General features: G+C 40.8%; 1 protein-coding gene across 1 annotated transcript in view; it reads left to right on the plus strand.

Moving 5' to 3' along the window:
* The first annotated feature begins 3,880 nt into the window (after positions 1-3,880).
* The window catches only part of ADAMTS19 (ADAM metallopeptidase with thrombospondin type 1 motif 19), a 112,663-nt gene continuing 95,429 nt past the window's right edge, over positions 3,881-21,114 (plus strand). The window contains exons 1-2 of the mRNA XM_015849403.3: positions 3,881-4,200; positions 5,026-5,636. Coding sequence (XP_015704889.2) covers positions 4,116-4,200; positions 5,026-5,636 — 696 coding nt within the window. The 5' untranslated portion in view covers positions 3,881-4,115. The remainder of the gene's footprint in view (positions 4,201-5,025; positions 5,637-21,114) is intronic.

The following is a 21,114-nucleotide window of genomic DNA, read 5'->3' on the forward strand; positions in this document are numbered from 1 at the left end:
TTTGTGTATGGTCTTCCTTGTGGGATGTTTTAGCTGTGGAAGCTGTGTGGGACTCAGGTTCATAAGGAATGCCTTGCTACCTTCTCGAGTATTTTTGTTGTAGTTGTTGTTTGTCAATCTTAAAGCATCTTTAATTCTAGCACACTTATCTCTGCAGATGGAGCTTTCTGCCAGACTGCTTATGACAAGTATCAATTTTTTGGAGAAAAAAGAGTCAACAAAGGAAAACAAAACAATATGTGGAGTTGTGAAAATCTGGTTAAATGATGACTGCCAAACATTTCCTACTAAGAGTGAGTTTTAAGTGTATTTTTACCTGTATGCATCACCCGCAAAGATCTCGATCAGTTTTACAACAAGACTTTGTGAAATAGCTCACAAGATAATGACTGACTTCAAGAAAGTTTTACTGAATTACTTAAGCTCAGTAGGATCACAACACTTGGTGGAGTAACACAAAAGTAGTGGACTGCTGTGAGCTGAGCTTTGTACTTTTAAAGTTTTTGCACTTTAAACTAATAGAGGTATTAAGCCCACAACAGTTCAGCATATTTCTTACTGCACAGGCCATCTGATCATAGCATTGAGCTGAGACAGAACCAAGAGATTTACTGTGAAGGAAGATCTGCTAAAAAGAGGCTGAAATACTTTTAAATATGTACATTTTGAAGAAATCCTTCATTTTGAGCTTGTAAATAACAATATAGAATTGCAGGCTAAACATTTAGAGTTCAATGAGCTAATGAACAGACATTCAAAATTCACTGTGATGCAGAGTAAAATATTTTCTAAGATGAAAAAGAAACCCCAAAACTCATTTAATTTATACTTAACAGGGGAAAAATTACACTGGTTCAAAATATCTCAAAGTGAGGGGAAAAAAAATTAAAAAAAATAGTTCAACCTGCATTTTCCAGAAGTTTATTTATCCTGAGATAACATTTGCAAAGCACCCTAGAAACAGGAAGACATGCTTCTGTTTCCAATCTCGTTGGTAATCCAATATGTGTCTGTAATGTAGTAAGCACCATTCAAAACAGAACAGTTTTTTGTTGTTGTTTTGTTGTTGTTGTTGTTGTTCCTGTAGTTCTACAGTTTGATTATTAAGTAAAAAATACAAATCAAGTAAAGGCTCTGACTGGCAGCACTGTCCATGCTGCTAGAAGCTGGCATTTGAATGGTGTGGTTTGTTCATGCTTATCTTAATCCCTAGAATTAAATCAGTGGAACAGATTCACTGTGTGCTGGGGGGGAAACTCCGGCCACATTAACATTACAACTCAAGCAGGGGTAAGACAGCTGATGTTAACAGCACAGACTTGAATACAGACAGAAAGAAGAAGAGAAACGTATTTTGAAAAGGTGATTGGAGGTATCTGTGTGTCACTGGTAGCATAGCGTGGTGTCAAGAAGGACTTTGGCAGCTTGATGAAGGGATCCTTCGGCCTCTGCAAGGTCTGGACAGACCCAAAAGGACCAAGGGTGCAATGCTGCAAATTCAACACCAGGCAGGACTCAAAGAGAGGACATTGCTACTTCTCCACTGATTTCAGCCAGTTCAGGCAGCATTACCTCAGTCAGGAAGGACTGAAGAATACACATCCTTTGCCTCATTTTCTGCATTTTTTTTTTCTTTTAGTGTGAAGGTTTCAATCGTTGTTATATTTTACAAATCAACATATTCTCCATCTGATGCACTTGTGATCCTCCACATGTCCCTCAGAGAGCCAGCTCAGACCCTTCCAAAGTTGAGTGTGGCTTCATGAATCTGGAGAGGTAAACTGAATGTGTTTTTTCTCTGTGCTTTGTTCTCAGTTTAGAGATAGTATTTAATCTAATATATTTTTATTCTAATTGTATCAACTTTATTCTATAAAGTAAAACTATTTTGCACAGATTTTTCGTAGCTTCATAATGAACAAAACAAAAAATCTGTTGTACAGTACACGTGGATACAATATTACCCTCTATGAAAAAAAGTGCAGTATGAAACTGTTGTTTTATCCTTTTAATGTTAGAGACAGACTTCCCTGCACTGTACTTGTTGAGACAGCAGTGAGCATGTTGTGGGTTGCCACCCCCCACTAGTGCTAACCTATGACCAGGCTCTTTGTTACAACTAACAAACACCAGTAGGGGCCCTATTTTACTGTGATCTTTCCCCAAAGTCAAACATTGAAAACTTCCCCTTTTATTATTACTTTTACTACCGAAAAAATAAGAGTAAACATAAAATGAGTTGGAGAAATTTGTTGCAGCACCGAATGCTGACTTCAGCCCTCATTTTGTTTCTATTTGGAGGCTTGTTTGAAAAGTTCCTCTTCCTTCTGTTGGAGATAAAGTCAAATATACCAAAGTCATACTCAATTGGATCTTCACAGTCTCTTTGGCCCTTATGCTGGTGCTGAAAGGACTACATTCCACCCTCTACGTCACAGAAGCCATTCCTGTGGCCCCTTAGTAGAGTTGTACATGGGATTGTGAGGAGTGGTGTTTGGTTCAAAGGGACCAACATAATCAGGCTGACAACAGCTCCCACAGTTCAGGAGTCTGAAACTAGCATACACACAGGCCCTGTGTCTTCTCTTTACTTCTGCCAGTTGTCCTCTAAAGCCATGGTACAACTGCATCCGCTTTGAGCAAATGTTTTATCAGTGTTTTTTTTTTTCAATTTTGTCTATGCTTCTGACTTGTTTTAAACAAGGGCACACAGAAGTGGTATCTGCACAGTAACTCATAGGCTGCATTTTGGAGAAGCTGCAGCCTTAGGTCTATTGGCTAATTTCCATGTAAACCGATATCTGTGTTGTTATTTGCTTGGGAAATAAAGCTTCACTTGCAACGTGTTTGTAAATTGACCCAATTATCAGGCAAACACTAGTCTGCAGACAATGAAACTTTTCACAGAGTCTCTGTGATTTTGCTCAGAGTCAGTTGTTCCTGTTGCCAGAAAAGGACCACTCCGCAGTAACTTTTTTCCCATGAGATCCAGCAATGGATCAGTGGCACTGCTGGGAGATGGCTGGAAATGTGTACCCATGCAACACAGCTTTAAAGGCTGTTACTGGAGAGAGTAGTGTGCAAATGGGAGATGCTGCTGGCTTCGATGGAGTCGAAAAGTGTTTTTTGTTTCTGTTTGTTGGTTTTTAAATGTTTTTATTTTATTATCATTATTTTTTTATTTTTTTCAGGTCTAAAGTGATTTGTGTTTTCCTTTTCATTTCAAGCACCTAACGCTCAGAAGGAATTCTTGCAGTAGTTCCACAGGACACCCTGACCAGCACAGCGCTGTTCTCCTGCTGCACAGCGCTGCGCTTTCCTGTAAGGGACATCAGTCCTCTGATATTGCTGATATTACGTAAAAAGGCAGAAGCTGTGATAAGAAATCAGACTCAGAGGGAGGCCTTCATGTATCGCTCTGCATCTTACACTGATGCCAGATGTGTATTTAAGGATTTTGCACGCGTCCCCATCTAATCCTTGCTCTGTTGACAGCGGTTGAGGTGGCCAGCATTGGGTTTCCTTGAAGAGAGGTTACAAGAGGCTCAGTACCCGATTACTCCAATAAGCCTCGCACAAAGGGCCCACCCCGCTGCAATCCAAACCAAGCACCAGGTCGGGCGCGCCGGGAGCCGGCAGCTGCTTCCCTCCACGAGACACAGGGCCGGGGCGAGCTGCGCTCCGTGGGGCTGGGGGAGGGCCCGTGCTCTCGGGGCCCAGCGGTGCTCCGCTGCCCCGGGGGCAGCCCGGCCGGCGTCGCGGCGCCGCGGCGCGGGAGTAGCGCCGGGTGCCCGCCCGGGCGGGGCGGGGCGGGGCCGGGCCAGGGCCGACCGGGCCGGGGCCCGGCGCGTCCCGCCCCGTGGGGGTGAGCGGCGGGCGGGGGCAGCGCGGTCGCCGCCGCCGGGGCGCAGCTGCCCGCCCGCCGCCGGGCGCTGTGTGCGCACACGGTCTGCGCTGCCTGCAGCCCTCCTGCCGCCGGCGCAGGGCGCACGGACACTCAGGCACACGCGCGGACACGGCCCGTGCTGCCGAGCTGCCCGCCTCGCCGCTGGTGGCTGTGTTCCGCGGGGTTCCACGCTCTGCCCTGCGCTGCCCGCGGATCCCCCGCAGGGCCGATGGGGAATAGTGGGAGGATGCGCCTGAGCCGCGTCTGCTGCGTCTTCTACCAGCTGTGCGTGCTGTCTAGCGGGCTGGCCGCAGGTAAGTGCCATCCCCCGTAGCCGCTGCCCGCTGCGGGTGGGAGACGGCGGTGCTCAGGAGCAGTGCTGCCAACTCGGTGCTGTTTTCCGAGCGTATGTGGGGTGGGTGCGTGCGTATAACCTTGTCTCTGGTTGTTGAGGCTCTGTGTATGAGCGTATATATAAACACAGAGTGGCATTGTGCTGTTACTCTTAGGTGAATTACATTAATTACTTTGTGATACGGTGTGAGTGCTGTGCTTTGCGATCGCCAGTGATGGTAACGCGATGTCGTGGTAGTGATGGGGATGCAGTGTGCACGGCTGCCAGCGGAGCGTGCGTTCAGCAGAGTGCGGCCGGGAGGGCGCGTGCATTTGGCTGCGCTTTTGGAATCACTGGGTTTTGCGAAATGTGCTAAGGATAAGGCTGAAATTTCCTAAGTGGTGTTTTTTTTCTTTTTTTTCTTTTTCTTTCTTCCTTTATTTTTTTTTCCCCAGTTATTCGGGGTTTCTCTGTTACAATGTATATATACTTAAGCTGCATAAAAAGTTGCCGATTTTTTTTTTTTTTTTGTCTAAATGAAACTTTTGTACAACTCCCTACATGGAGGCGACAGTCGAGAAGAGGAACGCCCCCGGCGCTGCGGGCAGACCGGGAGCGCGGTCCGCCCAGAGCCGAGCGGCACGGAGACCTCTGGCGGTGCCCCCCGCCCCACCTGAGGGCAGACAGAGGGGCCCAGTGGCGCCCGCCGCGTCCCGGGGCTGGGGGCCTGAGGGAGTGAACCGCGGGCTTCTGTCCGGAACCGTGGGGTGCTCGCTCACACACAGCCTTTGCTGCCTTCCCTCAGGTCTCCATGCTTCAGTGGACTCTGAGGAGTGGGAGATCGTCTTCCCCGCGCTCTGGAGCCGGGGCCAGCAGGAACCGGCGGGAGGCAGCGGCGGTGGGGGCGGTGGCAGCGCCGAGCCCGGCTGCGGGAACCGGAGCAGCGCGCCCAGTGCACCCGCGGCACCCGGCCCGGCGACGGGCAGCTCCCGGGAGGTGCGCTCCGTCTCCTCCTCGGTGGAGAGTCCGGCGCAGGCCGCAGGGGAGGCGGCCGAGGAGGAGGAAGCCGAAGATGAGTACGAGTCTCAGGAGTTTTACCACTGGCCCCCCCTGCCTCAGGGCTCTGGTGCCGCCCCGCAGCTGCCAGCGACACTGTCTCCCCCGCCACCGCCTCTGGCTGAGGATGGAGATGAAGTGTTGCTGAGGATCCCGGCCTTTACCCGGGAGCTCTATTTGCTGCTCAAGAGGGACAGCCGCTTCCTGGCTCCTGGCTTTGCTGTGGAGGAACGACTCGGGAGTGACAGCAAAAGCTCACAGGGTGCTACACAAGGGCAGCCTGAGAGAGCTTGTTACTACAGTGGTGCTGTGCTTCGCTACCCAGGCTCCTTCGCCTCCTTGAGCACCTGTGGTGGATTGGTAAGATGACTCTGCATGTAGGGGCAGCACCAAGGTCTCCATCCCAGGACTGTCTTCATCTGCCATTCTCACTTTATTCCTTACCTGAGGTCTTCCTGAGTTCTGCTGTTATCCCAGTTTTTAACCACTTTGCTATTCATCACCAGTTTTTAGACCCATTCATAATTTTTATCAAATCTTACCTCCAGATTCACTTATTCTCTCAGTTCTGTACTCTTTCCTCTTGAATCTTTTCATACAATCCTGTGCCACTCTTACTTCATCTTTTCTCATCTGTCACTAATCTTGTATTTGTCTTATGTGTGTTCTTGTAGTTTCCTGCCATGCTCAGTCACATTCCTTTTTCTTGATATTCCCATGTCTTCTCCAAACCCTTTTGTATAATCCTTTTGTTCCTCATTTTCATACTGAAGTTATTCTAATTTTTGGCCTACTACTTTTCTTTTGCATCTCAGATTTCAGGGTTTTCTGTCTTCTGTACATCTACAAGTATCTTACGTCTTCCTTCTTGCCTTCATTCTTCTTTTTTCTTTCATTCCTCTCATTTTTTAGTCTTTTTTGCTCTAACCCACAGCTTTTCCCTAAACATGATACCTGTAGTCACTTGAATATGTTACTCCATACCCTTCTTTACTTTCATTTCCTTCATAGAAATACACCACGGGTAAGTTTTCAATAGAAATATCAAAAATCAGATCACTTCTTGAAAAGTTTTTTCTTCAGGACCATTTGACTTTTTGTCACCTATTTCATAAAAAATTTCACCTACTATAATTTGTTAGGACACTCCTGATTTTTACAGTGTAAGGACCATTGGGCACAATTACAGCAGCAGTGGTGATCCAGGCAGCTTCAATCCCAATATACTCTGAGGTAGATAAAAAGATTAGGAAGCAGCTGGGATGATGTAAAATGATAGCAAGATTTTGAACAAAACTAATTATTATTATTTTTCTCATTGTGGGATTGTTATATAGCATCATAAATACATGTGACTGAGGCACTTCACAAAGCATAGAATACAAACAGTAATGGCACTAGGGATTTAACATCATCATGGCCCTGGTTTGTTTTAGGTGGCTGGATGTAAATCTCCACAATCACATGGTAGCTGCTTTCTGCTATTTCTTTCTGAAATTGAACATCTAACTTGTTCCATTTTTAATTCATGAAGATATGCCTGTCTATGTTTTATTTCACAGTCGTGGGGTGAGACTGAATAAAATGTGAAAACTGTTACTGAAAATTGTTACATTTACCTGTTTGGCTTTATTTGAAGCTCAAACCTCAAACTGAATGTAGTGGAGGGAGAACATATGTAGATAGACACCAAATAAAATATTTGCCTGCACTTCTGCAAATCAGAACTGCCAAGTTTCACACAGCTCTTAAGTGGTTGGCATCTAATTGTTGACATTTTGTCAGATTTTCCAAAGCAAGGAAGCAAAATCATTTGTGGAGAAAATATTGAAAGTCAACTGTTAAAAAACAATCACATAAAGTTTTATTTTTTGTTTTTTTTTGTTCTATTCATTCTGCAAAAGCATTTGACTTCTGTGCTCCTTGTTCATGTTAGAATTCTTTTTTTTCCACATTGCATGTGGTAGAACTAGGTTGGAGAAAATCTTTGCAAAGAAATTGGTATTAAGAGATAATTACCGCAGATATCTGCTCAGATGTGTATCTGTAAATCTTTCTAGTTTAAAAACTGACATTTATTGTTTGAATAGACTCCAGTGCCTTAGGAGATCCCTTAGTAGTTATTGGAGAAGGCAGATTTTTCCTGGGAGTACAATTTTGCTTTCAGCTTGTTGGCAGTCTCAGCATGCATGTACTCAGATCATGTTCCCCATTCAGAAAGCTGCAGTTGTAATACCGATAGTGTTTTGTGCATCTCAAACAAGATTAGAAGCTGTTGTTGATACTGGTGGTCTTGTCATCATCCTCAGCTATGAAGACTTGTTTGCAGTAAAATGGTTGAGAAGCTGTTTTTCCTGAGTATGTTCCTGCGATAGGTACAAGTTGAGAAATTGCACAGTGATGCTATGTTAATGTTGTCATAACAAATCTTCAGTTATTTGTCATCCTTTATTCAGCCATTGCTTGGACTTTATAAATTGCTCTGTTTCCAAAAGTCTTAAAAAAAACCCATCATATGTACATTGCATCCTGCTTCCTTTAGACCTTTCCCTGCAAAAAGAGCCAAGCAGTATTTCAGACTAAGCTTTTTGTTTTAAGATGAAACTTAACCCTACAAATATTTTATTGTGCTTACTTCCATTGCTGTTCAATTTCCACTTCGTATATAATGAAGTTTCAGAGAAAATGTAGCATGAATGTTCTAGATACACTCATTTCAAAGCCTTGTGAACTTCATACTACAAAACTTCATACCAAAACTCATTTCAAAGCCTTGTGAACTTTCATACTACACATTTCAAAGCCTTGTGAACTTCGAGTTAGGTTTGCCAAATGGCATGCATCTTGCAAAATCAAAACAGTGAGCCACTTAGTATATCTCTTAGCTTTCACTCTTCAATTTTTCTTTTTGGTGTGAAATATGCTGTTTCTGTAGGTAAATGAAACTTCGACCTTACTTTTTGTGCTTTTTAACTGGTAGCACTTTAGTTAATATATTTATTTGTCTGATAGACAACAACGATTGTGTCATACAGGAGGATGACTGAAGAACAGTACAGGCCAGTAAAAGAGGTTTGGCACACTGAGACCATATGTCACATCCCTGGAATCATTTAAGGCCAGGCTGGATGGGGCTCTGAGCAACCTAGTCTAGAGGGAGATGTCCCTGCCTATAGCAGGGGGCTGGAACTAAATGATCTTAACAGTCCATTCCAACCCAAACCATTCTATGATTCTGTGTGGACATGTCACTGGGAAATTTGGCTGTAGGGTGCAGGATCTTCACTAAAATTAAGATGAGTCCTTATGGAAAATTTCACACCATCCAAATCGGGATGCCGGTGAGGGTTCTGTCTTCACACGAAGAGACCTGGCATTCCAGAGACATGCAGGAAATTAAAAGTCTGAACAGGCATCAAACTGGCAGAAAGATAGAAGAATATTCTTATGGATATTTTAGGAATCTTCTCCCTTGAACTTGGGTGTGGATGCATTTTGAATAGTTCACTGCAGTTGGCTCCTCTTATTTCTTGCTTCACAGTTCTTGGGATCTTCAATGGCATGCTTTTTTCTTGAACTGTTTGTCAAGAGCCAGTGATAATAATAGGGTTTATAACATATTAAATTAATGATGTGAGTGTACAAGAGAAAAATGTGAGCTATACCCTCAGGTAATTGCTAATCAGATTCTGACTGTCAGCATTGGTTTCATTTGGCAACCTGTCTTCAGAAATGAAGGAAACATAACCGACATTTTCTGATCCAGCTATATGGCTAGAGATTTGTATGGACTGTGTATAAACTCTGTCCCTGTGACCTCAGTGTACTCTCAGAGATCGTGTGATCCATGGTGCAGCTCTTTACAAGTCCTTGGTAAAACACTCACAGTTTCTTGCATCCCTTTGCAGCTGAATGGGATTTGCTGAGTTCATTTGGGGATTCTGTGCTGGTGCTGTGGGAAGATTAATATAGAGAGGTTTCCAAAAGTTCTCCATCTGTATGCCGACTGCCTGCTTGTTGTTCATCATTAGCCAAATACCAGGATGCAAGCAGTTCTGCTGATGCCAGTAAGACTGCTGTTTTGGAAGTGATGAACTGCAGAGCCAGACCATTAATTATTTAAAGAGTTGTTTCTATGGCGTGTTTGTGTTTTGCCATAATATCTGAAATAGGAAAAAAAGTGATGCTGAACAGTTGTAACTAGTAATGTAAATTGAATTGGAGCTGGTGATTCTTTTAGAGCGTATTGTAGCAGAAACTTACTGTAGACTTAGAATTAAGGAATGTGGACACTGGTTCTTCTCTGCTGCAAGCATGGAAGTTGAAATAGTCTCACTACATTTCCCAGAAGAAAGCAGTTAACACTACAGATGAGTTCTTTATCCCCTGCTACTTCATTTCAGAGAGACATTCAATGCCAGGTTTTTTTTCTTCTCAGCAATGAAGTGCTTACGTTAGTACTCAGGGCTAGGAGTTGATGAGCAGGGGTTTCACCAAGAAATTATTCTTCTCTTAACTCCTTTAGATTTTTCTCCCTTTCTCCCATTCCTTTAACTGGAGCAATCTGTAATAAACAGACAACAGCTATGAGCAAGGGTTTAAACGTGTTTTTTTCATTCCTGAATCAGTGAGATATATGTGGACAGTTAGAAAATGCAAACAACAGAAAATGTTAGACAGGGGAGGGACAAGAAAATGCAGCTCTATGCAGATATGCTGTTCACTGAGATGCTTTGCTGGTAATAGAACTTGCATGGAGATCTGTCCAAAGAGATAGCATTGCTGACAGGTTTAATTTGCAGGGCAGAAGCTTTGAAATTAGTCTGTGTGTTTCAATAATTTCACTAGATGATAAGAATGCAAAGTGAATCATGGTATATCTACCAGTTCTGGGGAATGTCTTTTGAAGAGTCAAGAGTCAAATGCTATTCACAGTGGAATTTAATGTGAGACTTGAGTGGGATTAAGTCATATTGCATCTCCAATCCACATCAATTGAAGGCCTTTTATAAGGAAAGGAGGAAAGTATATGATGCTTTTTAGGTTCTTCAGTCCTTGCTTCCTGCTAAAAGCAGGTATTTCTGGTCAGTAGTTTTTAGACAATAATTGCTGATTTACTAAAGCCATACTGTCAGTTGCAGTTCTGCCAGTATCTGAAAAGAATGGATGCATGTAGTTATTCATTGTGATGGGATGTGCCAGGTATCATTGGATAATAGCATTTTAGCAAGTAGTTTGGTCAGTAATGCCTTACTTTACAATCAAATTAAAATAAATTAGGATGTGAAAAAACCAGACCTATGTTCCTTCTGTTACTTATTAAATGCTTATGTACTATTTCACTAAGGTTCAGAAAAAATCCTTAATCACCATTACAGGAAATAAATTCTCACTTCTGATAAACATTATGTTCTGAAGGTGCATTCATTGCATCTTCAATGGTACCCATAGAGTTATGGATGTTTGTGTTCCTCAGGTCATCGCTTACAATGGGAAGGACATTGTTTCCCTCCTGAACCATCCACTAGAGAACTGAGTGTAGAGAAGTTGCCAATAAAGACTTAAGGAAGAAATTTGTTGAATACTTCAGCCTTCTCCTTGTCCACCGTTACTTGCCTGTATTGCTTACTGGGGGAGGATAGGGTGTGCCTTCTTGTACTTTCTTTGTCTCTTTTATGTACCTGTAGAAACCTTTCTTGTACTTTGCACCCCTTGCCAAGACCAGTTCCAGTTAGGCCTTTGCCTTCCTGACCCTATCCCTACCCTGCCTAGAAGCATCTCTGTACTCCTCCCAGGGTACCTGTCCCTGCTTCCAAAGGCTGTTCTTCTTCCTCTCAAGTTTGAACAGCAGGTTCAGACATGCTGTTCTCTTGCCTTCCTTTCTTCCTACACCTAGGGAAGAAGAGCTCATGTGCACTATGGAAAGTTTCTTTAAAGATCTGTCAGCTCTGTTTTATTCCCTTGTCTTTGAGGGCAGTTTCCCCAACGGATCTGTTGACTAACTCCATAAAGAGATGAAAGTTGGCTTTCCTAAAACTTAGTGTCCAGGAGTGCTGAGAATATTGGTTGATGTAGCAGCCAAGCATAATCTTTTCAGTGATGCCTGAAAAGTCATGGCGGTCAAGTAAACTCCCTAATGACTGCAAAAAAGGCAACGTCACATCCATTTTTAAGGATAGAAACGGTATCTCAGGGAACTACTGATGAGATAGCCTTACCTATTCAGCCAGGGAAAATCATGGAACAGATCCTCCTGGAAGCTATGCTAAGGCTTATGGAAGTCAGGGAGGTGATAGGAGACAGCCCACATGACCTTGCCAAGGGCAGGTCCTGCTTGACCTACTGAGTGCCCATCTGTGATGTCATAAGTTTAAGTCCCTTCCAACTCAACAATTCTATGATTCTGTGATCCAAATCTGTGGTATTAATTTATACTAGCGGAATGAAACATGAGGGGTGAGAAACATGGTAGATGTTCAGTACACTCTGACAAGACCTTTAAATTCGAAGCACTTAATAGAGTTTCTAAAAAGCAGGAGATTTTATTTTTTATACCCATCCACTCAGAATAGTCTGACATTGGAGATTGTGTCAGTATAAGCAGAATGAAATTGTAGTAGAACAATAGAAATGAAATAAAATCTGTGAGTAATTACTGATTTTTTTTCTGATTTTTTTTTCTTCTTTTCCAGATACCTACTTAAAATGCTAAAATATTATTACTTAGGATACAGTCTGGTGTTGCACTATGAGTTTTTTAAGGAAAATAAACTTTGCTGAGAGATCAGAAATAAATTTATAAATGAGGCTACTCAGTGATTGGAGTGATTAATGGAGAAGTTGCAGGTTCACAGAACTCTGCTTGGTTACCTTCAGCTGATGTTCTATTGTGTTTTAAGTATCCTTAAACAGGCAATATCAAATTTATCATTAGTATTAATGGATGTATTAAGAGTGGCATGAGTGGAAATGTCAGTCCTGAATGGAGAGCAATTCTGATCCACTTCAAAAGTAGCTTTCTTGACAAAAAAATAAACAAAAATAAATCAACCCAGGAAGAACAATGGAAAAACCAAATGTTAGACCAAAACTGAGCTTTGCACTTTTTGCACTTGACAGAAGAACAGGTGAAATGTGATGGTGCTCCAAGAACAACAACCTTATTTTCAATGTACAGGTTTAATCTAATTCAGGTTTGCTTCAGCTGGAGGTATGTGGCAGTTTGACCATTGGAAAAGGAAGAGAAGAGCAGCCAGACTTCTTGGAATTCTGGTCTTCAACATGGCAGTGCAAACAGGTTGTTCATGTGAGGATGTTTTGGAACAGTTAGACACATGTCTATCTTTGTACAGGACAGCTTTACCTGTTTGTGTTTGTTCTGTTATATTAAAATCTCTCCATTCTATTCTCACCTTGAAAAACTAATAAAACATAAATGAAAGCAGAGTAGAGAAGCCATAAGTAGTTAAAATTAAGGCTATGACTGCAATCATCTGGAATAGCTGGAATATAATTTCAATCAAAGCACTGTTGATAAGCATTGCTTTATCTTATCTGAGAGGCAAGTTAATTGAAAATAAGGCAATTAAATATAGTTCAATTTTATTTTTTCATGAAGAAAATGTTTAATTAGCATCATGAAGAAATGTAAAACAGCAAAGATCTGTGTAAAGAGAAAAGGGTAAAACCTTTCTGTGTTTTTTTGTTGTTTTTTTTTATTCATTCTTGAATTCTGAAGTTGCAGTCTGCTGTTCTATAATCATGTAATCATTCATTTCTGAGAAAGGTTGGATTTGTGATTCCAGTCCTGCTTATTATAGCCAGCTGTTTTCTACAGGTACTTAGTTTCAGTATTAAATAAATCATTTGTAGTATATTTCCAAGACAGAAAAGAAAAACACGCTATCTCCAGTGCAGCCTTATGTTACAATTATGAGTCTTCTGAGATCTCTACTCTTAATTAAGAAATACACAAGTATTGAGGTGATTTGGTAAGGCATAGTAGTGAGGTGTTACATCAGAATAAGTGGATAAGTCCATTAATTAAACAAGTAAAATTTTGACCCTAAAATTTGATTATAACTGTTTTGGAAGGAAAAAGGAGAATGAGACTGCACTGAGCCACTCTTGACTTCAACTTTTAAGGTTAGATAAATAGGCATTTTCTCCAAGTATTTCATTACTTCTTATCCATATCTTGTTACCCATATCAATTGTTCATTCTATAGCAAATATATCAGCATTTTTAAAGTGAACATATATTCTCTATGTTGCAACAGTTGTGATTTTATGTTTTAAAGTGTATTTTTCTTTTTTAAAAAATTCCTTTAGGTTACAAGACTGGAATTTTTTTTTGGTAGTTTATGATAGGTTGCGATGGAAAAAGAATGGGAATATCTAAGGTGTAGCACCATAATAAAAGAGAGTCATTGTGGAGTTGCTGATAGCTGAGGATATGTGAGTACCATTTTGTGAAAATGTAGAGATAGGAGTGGGACATAGTGTGGGAGTGATGCACACTTCTCTATGTTGTGGAATAACTTATTGCCCGTGTAATCATCATCATCTCACTGATGACTTCAGTGACAGTTTTGAGGATTGTTTGATTGCTTCTTGTTTAGCAGAAGCAGCCATGTAGTGGAAACAGTGTGAAGAATTCTGAGTGTGTGCATTTGTGTGTTATATTTCGTATCCAGACTGCAGTTTGTCAAACTTTTATAAGTCAATAGAGCATGATATTTATATTAGATTGGGAATCAGGTGCTGCTTTAGCAGTTCAGTTACGTTTTTGCTATTAACTTCTCCTGGAATGGACAGTCTGCTCTTCTTATTTCTTTCACTTCTAGTAATGGCATAGAAAAGCAAAGAAATACTATTTTTACTGTGATAAATCAATATTGTAACATTAGTTTGTAATAATACCTGTGTTTGCAAAGACGTAAGTAAAAGTAAAATTTGTTGGAAGCCTGTGATATGAATGATTTTCATTGGTCTGCAAGTACTTTGGTCAGAGTTATTTTCTGAATAAATTTTGCTTCCAAAGAAGTAGAAATGTGCCTAAAACTGGCTTGTAAAGTGATTTAGTTTCTGCGGTTTATTCTCCAACAACTGGATATGCTTGTTTTATGATCTCAGCTGTGCTACCTTAAGTTCCCATTAGATGTCAGAAGTTTAACTGGGTCAAGTCAGGTCAAGCTTATTTCGATAGTGTGTCAAGGAAAGTAAACATATTTTATGCATTTGATGTTGCTAATTCAGCTGGGAACAAGTCTTCTATGACTAAATACACTCGTGTTCTCTAGGCTTGTGGGGTGCTGGCTGGAAGCAGAGTCCAAGTAGTGGCTAGGGCCACCTTTTATATAAAATGTTAAGCTGTACTTCAGCTCTGCTCAGCCTCCTTGGTGCTCTTTTTGTGAGTGCGGATTAATATGATAATCAAGTTATCAACTTGGAGGCTCAGGTGTAGCTCTGCTTCTTATATGAAGTTATTTGCTTTTCTTCTAAAGATCTGGAATGGGAAAAAACTGTCTGTGTAAGGGATAAGGAAAAGCAGAATGTCTGTTATTCTGAGATGCAACAGTGGGTGAAGGATGAATTCTTGCTCCTAGTGTTTGTAGAGAGACCAAAGCTAGGTTTGTGCAAATAGTGTTAGGACAATGTTTAATTGTGGTTTTGCTGATTACTCTGTAATTTACTCTTAATGCACAAATCTGTCTGGATCTCACACTTCTGTTATAAACTCTGCAAGAAACTCTTCTAACATTACTGAAGCTTTTTTTTTTTTTTTTTTTTTTTAAAATCTTCCAAGCTTGTGGTCAGTTTGGGGTCCTAAAATGGATAGAAGATTTCTTTTGTCCCTCTGTGACAGATTGACCTCACCTCAAATGTTTGTGAAGTGACCTATGAGGGGACTGAGGGTGTAAAGCCCTGCATGCAAGTTCTCTAGGTTTATAAAAGAGAAAAAAGCCTTTTTCCAAAACGCACTTTCCATTTGATTAAATGATAATCATTGGAAAATGCTCTTTCTTTCTTGAGGGTGATGGAACTTCAGTTTATATTATTATTTTCTTGCCCATAGAGGAGAAGGAGAACCTAAGGTAATAAGTATGAAACAACAAACTACTTGAAGTTTGAAAGAACTTTAGATATGGATTTCAGTTAGGAGTGAAATAATAGAGTTAAATGACTTCTATATATCTTCAGCTTTGTTAAGCAGTGTAAACTAACGTTAATAAATCGTGATATTCCTATGTATTTCTCTTAAAACCACCAGTTCTGGATTCAAATAATTCTAGACAGATATATAAAAAGCCTAAGCTTTTCTATATTTTTTATTTTTCCTTTTTTTCTTCTGCCTCCCCCCCCCCCACCTATACTGTAGATGACATAAACTGATTTATTGAATTGTAGTTCTATGCTCATACATGCAATTTATTTTCTTCACTTGAACTGATGTATTTCACAGTTTGTCGTTTTTGGGAAATTGTAGATTTAAATGAAAGTAAGTTTTGTGAAGCACTGCATTAAACTAAGTAGTCTTTGAATACATTTCAATCTCACTCCCATAGAAAAAAACAAAATAATGGAGTTGTGGATAGGTATTTCATTAAGGATTAGGAGAGATTAAATTTTTCTATAGGCAGTCATGGTGGATTTTGGAGATACGCCATGTCCTGTGTCCACAGTGAAAGCACATGAACAATAGTTGCTCCATTATGTGAATGCTTTATACCCATTAGTCAATTTAAATATGGACATAACATGCCTTCTTTTTGCTACTAGGCTAGGTGTTGGATCTAATATAGGTTAGGTACACAGTTGCTGGTATTTTCCCTTTACATCTTCTGCATGGTACTTGGTGTGGAAAGTTTTGTGCTTATTTTTTTCACACAATTACATTTTTACCTGCTTAAAATATCATTTCTGTGTCTGATGGAGTTGTATTCAGGCTTGTGCTGAAGAAATGGGGCTGACGCTGTTTCATTAGCTGAAGATAAAAGTTTGACTCACACTCCAGAAAAGTGGTTTCTAGCCTTACTAAAAGAACTCATATTGCGCCTAAGCAATCCAAAGAAAAATATCTTTACCAGTACTGAGTCTTTAATTGCAAAGATTTTTCCAAATGTGATAGCTTCCCCTGTTTATTTTTATTTATTTATTTATTTGTTTTTCTCTAGGACTTGTCATATTTAACTCTGCAATGAGGTCTTTATCACACAAAATTAATTATTTCAAAGTTGTCATTATATTGTATATGACCTGGAATATATTTACAGAAAAGTCATCATATGATAAATGATCTGGAGTATGACTAAGCTGCTTCACTGTAAACAATTTTTAACTCAGCACATATGCAATACAGCTTAAAAGACTTTGCTTACTTTGGGCAACGTTTGTGAGCTAAAGATAACTGTTCTGTCAGTTTAGTTTAATAGAAAACCTTTATGGCTTTTTAGCCTTTCCTTGGAGTTTCTGTTTCTTCTGAAATAGAAAGAAAACAATTTAGAAGATTAGAACACTTTCAGAATCTGAATGTCTGGAATAATCAGTTCTGTGATTAAAAAAAAAAAAAAAAAAAAAGAAAATGAGTAGGAGCTACAGAATTAAGAAAAAAATGATCAGAGAGATGATTTGGTCAGTGGGGATTTATTATATGGTGGGTTGGCAGAGTAGGTGATATTTTCTTTTGTGATATAATCATACTTGCTAGGTATTTAAGCTTGAAAGTAACATTTTTGTTTTCATTATGATTACAAACTGTGCTTTGTATGCAATTCTGGATGTTGTGCATATTTTCATAGCTGCACCAGTGATGGAGTCTGGCTTGACAATAGGCATCTTAATATATACCTGGTTCTATTAGACAACCATTACATAGTTATCCTGAGCAAAAACAATAGCTTTGGAATTTATGTTAGTTTAAGTAATTTATTCTGTGTCTCTTTGTCATAATGATAGTACTGGTGGACAAGGATGTCATCTACCCTTACTTGTGTAAAGCTTATGATATGGTCCCACATAACATCCTTGTCTCAAACTCGAGAGGACATGGGTTTTCAAGGGTGGACAACTCAGTCAGTAATGTATTGACTGGATGATCATATCTGAAGGGTTTTGATCAGTGGCTCATTGTCTAGGTGGAGATCAGAGACAGCTGATGTTCTTTATGGGTTCTTACTGGAACAGATTCTGCTTGATATCTTAATTGATGACATAGACAGTGGGTCCTCAAGTGCACCCTCAGCAAGTTTGCAGGCAACAGTGAAAAGCTGAGTGGTGCAGCTGACGCTTCAGAGGTGCAAACCTCATGAAGTCCAACAAAGTCCAGTGCACCTGGACTGGAGCAATCCTGGACATGAGTTGAAAGCAGATCTGCATAGAAGGACCTGTGAGTTCTGGTGGATTCTGGTGGAATCATGGAGGCTCTCCATGAGCCACTAGTGTGCACTTGCAGTCTAGAAGGTCAACTGGGCTGCATCTAAAGAGAACCGACCAGAAGGGTATGGGAGAAAACTGTCCCCCTGTTTTCTACCCTCATGATGCCCCACCAGAAGTACTGCATTCAGTGCATTCCACATGATAAGAAGGGCAGGGACCTGTTTGACAAGTTCCAGAGAAAGATGACAAAGGTGATGAGAGGGCTGGAGTAACTCTCCTATGAAGACAGGTATAAGAAGCAGGGCTTGTTCAGCCTGGAGAAGGCTCCAGGGAGTTTATAGTGGCCTTCCAGTACCTAAAATTGACCTACAAGAAATATGAGATTCTCTACTAGGGTAAGTAGATGCATTACATTTTAGGAGGAATTTCTTTACTGCTTAAGGCCAGGTTGAAGGGGGCTTTGAGCGACTTGTTGGAAAATGGCTCTGCCCATGGCAGGGGGTTGGCTCTACCCAAACCATTCTATGATTCTATGAGCCCAGTGCCTTCTGAAAACAGATTTTAAATATGATAATCATATCACAAATGTAATGTAAAAACTTCATGATTTAACAATGGCTCGTTAATCCAAATAGATTAGAAATGCTATCTGGGTTATAAAATTTAATCACTCTTACAAAATGTAGTAGACTTCCTATGCCTCATGAACTTTCAGTTGTGGATAAGGAAAGCAAACAAGCACATTTCTTAGTTTTTTTTTTTTTTAAAAATTATTTTTTGTTATTATTTGTATGTATGAATCCTTAGGTACTAATAATTCTAAATATATACTTTTAATGATATATCTGTGGAATACTTTTTGTCAGTGAAAATGTAACAGTGTATTTGAAAGTAAATGGAATTTCACGTACTGTGAACTCAAAATGCAGATTGTCCTTATACTGTATAGCTCTTCTCTCTCTTTCTTTTTTTTTCTTTTTTTTTTTCCCACACTTTTCCCTCTGTGTGAGGGAGATAGAAACTAAGCATTTGGCAGATAAATAAATATACAGTTAGATATACAATATACAGATATATAAATATACAGTTGTGGGGAAATACATTTTGTGTATTCCAAATCTGGGTAACTGCAGTCCAGTAAAAAAGGAATAAAAAGAAGAAAAAGTTAATTTATACAGTCATTTTAGCTGTGTAACATGATAACAGGAAGAAAAGACAGTATTTATGCTTCTGCCAAACATTCTCCATGTATATACATTTACATGTAACTACAGTTGGTTGTTTTGTAGATGTTGCAATGGAAAGCAAGATTTTAAAGTATGGCTTATGTCAACATTTTAAAATATAGCCACTAGTTTTGAAAGTCTGTGGTTACTGTTATTCAGTATATACAGTATATACTCTGTGAACTGAATGCTAATTCAGAATACATAAGCACAAATCTCTTGGCCAAATTTATGTTTCAAATCAGTCACAGAACAAGATTAGAATTGAAAACCTCAGAGAAATGCAGAGGACAAAGTAAATAGAATTGAACTAGAATTTAGAGATCAGGATAGTATTAACTTGGTACAACACCGCAGCCAATTACATACCTCTTCCATGACAAGTGATGAGGTAGTGATGATAGGCAGTAGTGTAGACCAGCTCTTATTACCAGAACAGGGGCGAATCGGCCCCAGGGGCTGAAATTGACATGCACTCTTGCTGGATTTCATGAAGTTCCTGCTGATAATTGTTCATGCATGTATTTCATATATATATATGTTAGGTAACACTGTAACAAATCGATGTGAATGATCTTCACAAGACCTTGTAGTTTAGCTCAAGCAGGCAGCTAAGTACCACACCGCCACTTGCTCTCTTGCCCCAGTGAGACAGGGCAGAGAACTGGAAAGGAAGAAGTCAGGAAACTCACAGAATGACACAGAACTGCAGAATCACAGAATCGGAGAATTGTATCTCATGTCCACCACTCCCTTTAAGCAACAGGTTTCAGGTGCTGGAAATGGAAGCGGAGGTGAGTGGTGAGATGATGGAGGAACTGCCTAAGAGGGAGCCTAAGGTGAGGTGGTCACCCCCATGCTTTGAGACTTCCTCTGCCAGGAAAGAAAGAAGGATGGTTGTGGTGGGTGACTCCCTTCTCAGAGGAACTGAGCGCCCCATTTGCAGACAGGACCCGTGCTGTAGAGAAGTGTGCTGCCTTTCTGCGGCCTGGGTCAGGGACATAACCAGGAAACTCCCAAGTCTGGTTAGGCCCACTGATTACTTTCCACTACTCATAGTTCAGGCAGGTGTTGATGAAATTGCTTAGAGAAGCCTGAGAACTATGAAAAGACATTTCAGAGGCTTAGGGCATTTAGTTGAAGGAGTGGGAGCTAAAGTAATTTTTTGTTCTATACCTTCAGGGGAAGTGAGGGACACAGAGCAGGCCTGGAAGGTAGCAATGAATAAATGGCTCAGAGGCCGGTGTCAAGCCAGAAACTTTGGGTTTGACCATGGGGCAGTTTACTTGGCCCCTGGCCTGCTGTTTGTCCATGGAACCCTTCTATCTCAAAGAGGGAAATGAATCTTAGCGCAGGAGCTAGTGGGGCTTATTGAAAGAGCTTTAAACTAGCTACGATGTGAAGGGGACAAAACAGGGCTTACAAGAGATGAGCCTAGGGGAACAGTGCTTGAGCTGTAGTTGAGGCTTGGCTGAAGTGTATGTACACCAATGCACACAGCATGGGCAACAAACAGGAGGAGCTGGAAGCCTCGGGTGAACTATGACCTAGTTGCTATTATTGAAAAATTGTGGGACCGCTCCCATGACAGGAGTGCTCTGGTGGATGGTTACAAGCTCTTCAGAAGGGATAGATGAGGAAAGAGGGGTGGTGGTGTAGCCCTTTTTTATTAAAGACTATTCTGATGTTGAAGAGCTTGAGGTTGAGAATGATAAAGTTGAGTGTCTGTGGGTAAGGGTCAGTGGGAAGGCCTGCAGGGGCAACATCTTGGTGGGGATCTGTTATAAAACACCTAATCAGGATGAAGAGATGGATGAGGCATTCTATGAACAGCTTGCAGAAGTTGCACATTCATCAGCACTCGTTCTCTTGAGAGACTTCAGCTTCCCTGATATATGCTGGGAATGTAATATGGTGCAGAGTGTGTGGAAGATTGCTTCATTATGCAGCTGGTACAAGAGCCAACCAGGGATGGTGCCGTGCTAGACCTACTCTTCACTAACAGTGGAGGATCAGTGAGTGATGTGAAGGTTGGGGAATGTCTTGGGCAGAGCAACCATGAAATTGTAGAATTCTCTGTTCTTGGAGATGTCAGAAGGGTGACTAGCAAAACTGCTATCTATCTTGAACTTCCAGAGGGCAGACTTTGACCTGTTTAGGAAGCTTGTTGCAGGGTTATCTTGGGAGGGTAAAGAGGGGTCCATGAAGCCTGGATGCTCTTCAAGGTGGAAATC

The sequence above is a fragment of the Coturnix japonica genome, chromosome Z, assembly GCF_054131305.1.
Source record: "Coturnix japonica strain WE chromosome Z, WE-NBRP24, whole genome shotgun sequence".
In the NCBI taxonomy this organism is placed as follows: Eukaryota; Metazoa; Chordata; class Aves; order Galliformes; family Phasianidae; genus Coturnix; species Coturnix japonica.